This window comes from Lactuca sativa, chromosome 1 (assembly GCF_002870075.4).
Source record: "Lactuca sativa cultivar Salinas chromosome 1, Lsat_Salinas_v11, whole genome shotgun sequence".
Classification (NCBI taxonomy): Eukaryota; Viridiplantae; Streptophyta; class Magnoliopsida; order Asterales; family Asteraceae; genus Lactuca; species Lactuca sativa.
This window is the reverse complement of record NC_056623.2, coordinates 30,571,998-30,581,189: the sequence shown is the minus strand read 5'-3', so window position 1 is coordinate 30,581,189 and position 9,192 is coordinate 30,571,998. Positions and strand designations below refer to the sequence as shown.

The window sequence follows — 9,192 nt, the reverse complement described above, 5'->3', positions numbered from 1 at the left end:
CTGTGAGAAGAAAGGTGGGAGGAGAAGACTACGATGAGGGAGGAAGACGAATAAACCCTGTTTAAAGATTGGATGATATGAAAAGACAAAAATACCCCCAACGCGCTTATCTCGTGGGGGGTTTCTAACCACAAAACAGACGGAATGTTAAGTGAAGGACCAGGCGGGTTACGAATTTTACCATTGCATCCGAGTTAAAAATCTTGCTCAGGGACTAGGCACGCAGGTTACCCCGAACCACAGGGACCATCCGTGTAATTTACCCAATAATATATAAGCTAATATAAGATAATATGAGAATTTTTGTTCATGGTTATAACCATGACGATTCTAACTTTGTTTTCATATTTCATGAGGTGTGTTGATCTAGCCACTAGAAATGTTGGTTATCTATAAAAATAAGTTTATATTCTTGACTTTATTCTTAACAACATTAGCGTATTTTTATTTCGATTATGTAGGTATTGGATAATTATACACGTGGACAATACTTCTTTTATTATTATTATTATTTTTTTTTTTATTTCGGTATGAATAGACACATATGAAGTGTTATCCCTAAGAAAACTTTATGCTTAGGTGTAAGGGATGAAGACTTAAAAGGTTAATATATTTTTCGATTTTACACATTTAATCGTTTAGTTTTCTTTCGCACATTTACCCTTTCAATTTGTTAAACTGTACACATTCAGTCCTCAGGACTGGCTACTCCATTTTCGCAGGTAAAAATGACTTAATAGGGTATTATATTTCTCATTTTGTACACATTTAATCTTTAATATTTTTTTTACATATTTAGTCCTTAATAATTTTGTTTTGTAAAATAAGTTATTTTTGTTTTTGTATTCATTCAATATTTATGAATGATTTCTTTATGTTTTTCTCACGACATCTTACGTGGGACAATCATTAATGAGATGTTTTGGGGCTTTTGATGCTTATGTCCATCGTGATCTCAACTACTTGGTTGCTTAGGTCATGTGTTTTGAACGTCATAACTTCTTCATACGATCTTGGGTTTTAATGATCTTTATATTCACGCGTTCGTATTTTAGTCTACTACAACTTTGTTTAGATTACTCACGTTAAAAATAATATATTTTTACTTATGATCTTTATATACGTATGTTTTTTTTATAAAATCGTAAGTAAAATATATTGCATTTTAACGGGAGTAATCTTAACGAAAGTTATAGTAGACTCAAAAAACGAACACATGGATATAAAGATCGTTAAAATATGATATCGTATGAAAAAGTACATCATTCAGAACACAAGACCTAGCCAAACCATAAGACCTACGCAACCAAGCAGTCAAGATCGCGATAGACATAAACATCAACATCCCCAAATAGATCATTAGTGATTGCCACACTTAAGATGTCGTGAGAAAAACCTAATTAATCATTCATAGGTACTGAATGAGTACAAAAAAATGACTTATTTTGATACAAAAAAATATTTATGACTAAATATGTACAAAAATATTAAGGATTAAATATGTACAAAATGAAAAATATATTACTCTTTTAAATCATTTTTCCCGGCTATCTTAGAGTAACCGGTCATAAGGACTGAATTTGTACAGTTTAACAAATTGAAGGGCTAAATGTGGACAAAAAAAACTCAGTGACCAAATGTGTACAAATCGAAAAATATATTACCCTTTTAAGTCATTATCCCTAGGTGTAAATATCATTGTAGTAGACTAAACTACAAAGGCATGGATATAAAGATCGTTAAAATCTGAGATCGTATGAAGAAGTTATGACGTTCAGAATAGATGATCTAAGCTACCAAGTAGTCGAGATTGTGTTATGCATAAGCATCCAAAGCCCCAAACACCTCATTAATGATTGTCTCACCTAAGATGTCGAGAGAAAAAACTAAAGAAATCATCCGTAAGTACTGAATGAGTATAAAAACAAAAACGAATTATTTTATAACAAAAAAAATTAAGGACTAAACGTGTATAAAAATATTAAGTACTAAATGTGTACAAAGTGAAAAATATATTACCTATTAAGTCATATTTACCAACTAACCTATAGAAGCCGGTAATAAAGACTGAATGTGTACAGTTTAATAAGTTGAAAGAGTAAATGTGGACGGAAAAAAAGCTTGGTAAACAAATGTGTACAAATCGAAAAATACATTACCCTTTTAAGTTATTATCTCTATTGTATATACAAGAGGTGAACTTTTCACATATAATCGGATGAATTTTAACAAATATGATTCGAGTTTTTGATATGTAATTCAAAATTTATATAATTTGATTTGAACATTTTTTTGTTGCCAATTTTATTACGGAAAATGGAAAACATTGTACATGTTAGTTATGTTGAATTTTCATTGGTTTTCTTTGATGTAGCACCGTGGGAACAAAATAATCATGTTTGGAAAAGATGTCTTTTTTATATTTTACTATTATTATAAAATTATGTATATCTGTTTTATATTTTATTATTATGTTTTTTTCATTAATCATTAAAATAAATAACATTATTAAAATTTTATAACCATTTTAAATATTATTATACATAAGGATCATATATACATCAAGTATTATATATAAATATTTGTTTGAATATGATTAACTAAATTGTTTCTTTTATTATATAAGTTTTTTAGTTCTTAACCGTATATGTCATCCGGGTTATAATCTAATGATTGTATATAGTTAACAGTGCCGGTTATGGTCATTCATAAACATAAAAATAAAAATACGTCACAACTTACCGACTTACTAATTATATTAACATATTAATTATTTCATGAGTACAAGACGTATGGCTTCAAAAAAATACAACCACTTGTTTGGTGGGTTATCTTATCTCCCACAGTTTTGCTAGATTTTTGGATAAGGTGATATGTAGAATGATTACTCTTAGCCTTTAATTTCTAGTTGCATTTGGCGTCATTAATTATAAGTAGAATAGAAGCAGAATTGTAGCAACCTGGTAATCTCCTTTCCTTATTGTATTTAGGTTTTCCCTTATTTTTCCAAGCCTTCATAACCAATTTTTCTCTGTTGCTATGAGCACTAAACTACAGCATACATATTGATCATCATATAGTTCCAACAAAAATAAAGTTAGTAATACCAATAGTTAGAAACTTAGAATCACAACAAGCATTTATTTAACAATTTGAAATAACAATCTTTAAGTTCACACACTTGCACCTCCATCTATGGCTATATGCCAAGTACAGCATTTATTTAAATTGCAGTAAAGAAATTCATTTTAAAAGAGTAAAGACTAGAATTCGTTAGTACACTGGTAGATCTTGATCATTCGGATCTATTGGTGACAAAACCCAATGACCATCATCATTAAGCACCATTCCTTTGTTCTTCTCACCCCACCAAGTCCCTGGTATCTTCAGCTCTTCCTTCAGATAATCAGTCGACATATTTACCAAACCTAAATCCCTCTTCTCCAAACTCCAATCAAATTCTCCATTCATTCCAGTCCAACCACTCAAAGTATGCAAAACACCCTCCAAGTTATGGAAAACCATCGGATGTAGCATTCCATTCAACCCATTTTCCTGCTTCAAGTATGGTGACTTCTTGGTATCAATCAGTATCTCGATCCCAACATCAACGTACTCCAACAAATCACTTGGCACAGTCACCCAATGCTTCTCGTTAACCCATTTCAGTAGCTTGCTTGGCCAAAACGGGATAATATCGGGAACATTCTTTACCCTAAGCACTTTAAGGTTACCCATTTCCTCCATCTTTGATTTGAAAGCCTCGTTACCCACTTGAGGAGACTCGAAAACAAACGCAGATACATTGACACCAGGCGTTGCAACGTTGGCAGCAAGGTCAACCGCAGATAAAGTTGCTAGGCATGCACCAAGGCTGTGTCCGGTGCATGTTATGCTTACTTTTTCATTCTTGTACTTGATCAGCAACTCATTGATTCGTCCCAAGAGCTGTGTTCTAGCACTTGTTTTAAGGAATTCAGAATTTGGGTCACTCGTGTTGTAAATAATAAGCCACCCAGCCATGATTTGTGGTATGTTCTTAACTTCATCACCAGTTAGCGTTACAGGTGGGAGTGGGACTAGTGGCTCAGCTGGTACAGGGGTTGCGCCTAAGATGTCATCCATCCACTCGTAAAGTCTGACAGTCCCGCGCCAAACCACACATATTTCACGACGACCAATGGACTTACTGTACTCATCGTTAGAAACTGCTATGTAACCCATCCAGTTTGAATCGAAGGCACTATCAGCTTTACGAGGCATGCGAGGAATGAGCAAAGAAAGCTCGATGCTTGAGGTGGCATAGATGAAAGAAGTGACTTTAAACTTAGATTCAGCCCAAGGGAGCATCAGGCCCTTGAAGAAGGAGCTCTTCCCGTAGTGGCAGTAGCCGCAGTACTTGGAACCCTGATCGTCATTGAAGGCCCGTTCAGCTGCGGAACAAAGGTCACCATAGCTGAGGATGAGAGAGCGTAGGCTGTGGTCTAAGGGGTCAAGAAGACCATCCCAGTTGTTGCTTCCATGTAGCTCGTCGTAGCTTTTTGAATCCATGAGTTTTCTTTAATTTGATGAACTTTGTTAAGCTGTGTTTATGGCTTTAGGTTGGTGTGGTATATTTTGTAGGATGGCTCGCAATATATAGAAGTGTTGACGATGACAACTAGCTTTGATGAACTTCTTATTTCTTATAGTTATGTTTGGTATATGGAACTTTGAGTATATTTTAGTTGCAAAAGCGTGTTACATGTGCAACCATAAATTTGGATGTATTTAATATAAATATATCTATTTGTAAGTCAACAAAAGTTAAGACTGATCAATGAGCTTTTACCACTTTTAAAATTTAAGTTACGAGCTTAAGCCGATCCAAAATTATAAGCATTAGTTTTCTTAATTAAAAATAAAATAAAAAATAAAAAACTTATCATGTGGATGCATTTTAAACGTGCAAGCGGTGGGAGACTGGGAGATAGTTTGCTGGCCTCTTTTTCTTGGTCCAAGTTTTGACCTTTTTGCCCTTGGGGTTTGTTTGCTGCCTTGTTTACTCTTTGGTGCTTTTCGGTTTAGTTTTAGTTAATAGTTAGTTTCTTTTTGAGTACTTAACTAATTAAGGGATAGTATTTTAAAAAAATAATTACCGATTCGTGGTATACATTTTTTTTTTTTTGAAAAGAGGTATATATTAAAATATATTTACCTACTGAGACCCGTATATTATACGGGTTAATTAAAACAAAATGTTAATATAAACGATTAAATGAAAATTTTATTTGAATTTGAAATTTAAAATAACTGAAAATTATGAGAAAAAAATGCAAAAAATAAATAAATTAAAATTATGTGTTTAGTTATCAGATTTGTGTACTAAACAGGTAAATTATAACAAAATGTTAAACACAAAGGTTTAAACTGTAAATTTATTTGAAATTGAAATTAAAATTTAGAATTTGAAATTTGAAATTAATTGTCATTATGGTAAGTTTAATTTATGGAAACTAAATTAATGATATATTGGAAATGAAAAATGAAGTAAATGACAAGTGGAAAATAAATATATTTCAAAATTATGACAAAATGACATGTGGTCAATTGAATGAGAGAATGACACGTGGCAAAATCATTCTTATTTATTAGGGTAGATTACCGGTATTAGCACATAGTTTATGTTCTTGGGGTTACTCTTTGTAATTCTTTAACACCCTGCTCCTGAGTTTATTTCCTGAGTTCATTAAAAGGAAAGAAAAGAAAAGAAAGGAAGAACAAGAAGAGAAAAGGAAAGGAAAAGAAAGTATTCATTTTAGATGCTCCCGGGTTGAAAGGAAAAGAAAAAAAAGTAAAAAAAAGACAATTATACCCTTCATGTTATTGAGTAAATATTAGGTGTTTACAACCCTACAACCCCACATCCCCACATCCATTCAACCCCCGAAAAAAAAACCAACTTTCCCCTCCTCCCCTTTCCTTAAAACATTAACAAAACAATTTTTTCAATATAAAGTAAATTGCAAAAAGGAAAACCGCATGTCACATCATAAAATGAGTAAAGACATAAAGCTCAATCTAGTAATCGTCAATTGTTTTCAAGATGCAAAATAAAAACCACAAACAACTCAAAAAAAGAACCAAAATCATAAACGCATAAGATCAATCTAGTAACAATCACCCAAGGTTATTCAATCACATGCACCCATCATATCTTTGAGGACACCCAACCGTATTTGAAGGGGACAACTGAATAATGTCCTAGCTTTTGCTTGATTTGTTGCCAAAATTTAGAGCCTTCGGTAATTCATGGGGTTCCAAACCCACCAACTCCAATTCTCTGTAAATTTCTTCCCCTGTATACTCCCGAGGATAAGCTCTATCAGATATTATATTACCCTCCCTGATAGCAGTAGCCACATTATCAACCGATTTCATTATCTTTGAGTTTAAATCTTCTTCTTCTTCTTCCTCTTCTTCAAATTTCCACTTTTTACTCTTACACTTCTTTGCACCTAAAGACTGCTCGTTGGAATAACATCTTGAATGTCATCATCAACATCAACATATTCGTTCTCTAAATGAACTTCATTGTTAGCTACTAACTCATCAATTTCTTTAATTGTTTATACTTGAATTTTTTCATTCTTATTTAATCGCGCATTTCTTTCTTTCGCTGTTTCAGCATGTGCACCAGATGCCCTATCCCATGCAAATAATACCAACATATCATCGAAGTTTGCCACCTTTTTTGTCTTTAACGACGCAGCCTCAAGTTTTGACTATTTAACAACACAAAAATAATTAATATTGCAAACGATAACATAAAATATTTAAAAAGATAACATAGACATAAAAGAAACACTTACTTGTATTAAATTATCCCATACTTCTTCCTCCGCTTCTATTAGTTGAGTAGATTGATTCCAAGAGAACCCGCCCAATGAAATTCCCCTAAACAAATCGTACCATTGAGAAAAATGTGTTTTTAAGGTTTTGTAGCGATTCTTCAAATGACTTTTGGTAATATCCATTTGATGCTTTGTGTTCAACTCCTCAACCATTTGAGCATATGCAGTTGGTGTGAAACTACCATTTACCCTATTGCCTATCTCTTGTTGTTTAATCATCGCTTGGATGTACGCATAATCAATTTTGTCTGACCATTTAACTTGTTCCTTTTTACTACCACTAGCTTCCTGTTTGCTCATGATGACTTTGCACATAGGAATAAAAATTAAAGATTGATACATTTTTAGACCACATAAATTCTTAGAATTTGTTAGCATAATACTAATGAAAAATATGAAGGGTAAATAACACAATTAATCTCAAAAACCAATCCTCAATACAATGTGAAATTGAAAACAAAATGTATCAATATGAAACTAGTTTTACTTATTAATTTAATTGTTTGAATGTGTCAAACAATTTGCCTACATTTCATTTGCAATTGAATTCCTTAGTTGCTTTGCCCTACTATTACCCTCATCTGTTTCTGTTGAATTACAACGATCTTGCTCTTGTGGTCCATTTAAGATCTCCTGCATCACCTCATCTTCAATATTTATGTCGCGGTCTTCATCTAATAGAAAGTTGTGTAGAATACAACATGCCAAAAATATGGTAGATTGTGTTTCACAAGAGTAAAATGGTTCCGTTGTACTTCGAATGATAGGAAACCTTCTTTTAAGGACACCAAAAGCTCGCTCAATGGCGTTACATAAAGAAGCATGACGAAGATTAAACAACTCTTTTGAATTCTATGGAGCACGCATGGAGTACTCTTTTAAATGATATCTAACACCTCTATATGGCGCCATTAGTTTACTCGTATGAGGCAAACCCGCATCTACTAAACGATATCTACCTATAAAGAGCTTAATCAATATTATTGAAAAATATTAGATATTGAAATTACATTGGTTTAATAAATTACTTGATGGAATTAGTAGTTTATCATCTCTAGTAAATGCGTTCTTTATTATTCTCGAGTCTGATGCATTACCCTCCCAACCCGTTAACACATACGTAAACTTCAAATCAAATGTACAAACATCTAATACGTTTATTTTCGGGTATCTATTACGACCACTGTATCTAGGGGCATCTTTATTAGGCACATGGACACAAACATGTGTTCCATATATTGCCCCTATACAATCCTTGAAAAAAGGATAAAATCTCATACTTTCTTGAATTTCTCTCGGGACAACATCACCTTTAGGTTGCTGAATATAAACACCTTTTATTGCTATAATCGATCGTAGTACTCTATGGAAACACCTACTCGTTTTTGATCTAGAGCGACAATACATCCACGAGGTAAACCGAGTTTGCAAATTGTTACTTACAATATGCAAAAATCTAGCAACATGCTCCTCAACGGACATGCATTGCGTAGGTCGTAAACCACCTTCAGTTTGTAAGATTTCACACAATCTCCTAAAAGCGTTTTCAGTCATACGAATAAGGTCACGACATTGACCATCCTCTAAAAGATTGTGTATCAACTCTTCCCGTACAACTTGTCTTTCTAAAATAACTTTTATAGTAGGCAACCTAACCCGCTTTATGTTGGCCATATTGTGACATCCCCAATTTTCAGAACAAAAAAAAATCTTTACGCTTTAAAAATCATAATATCTTTTATTGCGGAAGTTCCCAGTATATTAAACAATTTGACTACTAATATTGTCTCAAAATAATACCACTCTTGGGATGTCATAACTGATACACAACATATGTTACAACGTAAAGACCTATCGGTCCTGAACTCTATTGCATGTCTTCTCTCAACATCATACTCGAGTCTTCAGTAGTCTTATACTGCTACATGTGATGCATATAAATTGAGTGGGTTAGGTTGGGAAACCTGGTGAGATACATAGGGTTTTCAATCCCACAATGTGATAATAATGTATATCTCAAACTTGCAAAACCATTATTATCATTAACACAGATATATCATATCCCTAAAACAATTTATCCTAACCCGTCGATCCCCACGTATCGATCCTATACAATGATCTTACAAGATCTAGCCCAAACGATCAATATGAACAACAAACTGACGACGCTACTTCGGAAATTTCCTGGCAACAAACGATGACCAATAAAGACATCAAATGAGGGGAATGGAATAAGTTTCACCACGAACCTCCGTTCGTAAAAACCACAAGACAGTTAAGTCAATGGTAGTTATCTAGA

General features: G+C 33.2%; 1 protein-coding gene and 1 pseudogene across 1 annotated transcript; both read right to left on the bottom strand.

Moving 5' to 3' along the window:
* Window positions 1-3,121: 3,121 nt before the first annotated feature.
* LOC111913458 (phospholipase A1-IIdelta) lies at window positions 3,122-4,737 on the bottom strand. The gene has a single exon (XM_023909153.3). It carries the CDS (start codon window positions 4,549-4,551, stop codon window positions 3,274-3,276), a length of 1,278 nt encoding a protein of 425 aa, XP_023764921.1. The 5' UTR covers window positions 4,552-4,737; the 3' UTR covers window positions 3,122-3,273.
* A 1,436-nt stretch (window positions 4,738-6,173) lies between these two features.
* On the bottom strand, window positions 6,174-7,193 carry LOC111913584 (uncharacterized protein At2g29880-like; annotated as a pseudogene).
* Window positions 7,194-9,192: the final 1,999 nt, after the last annotated feature.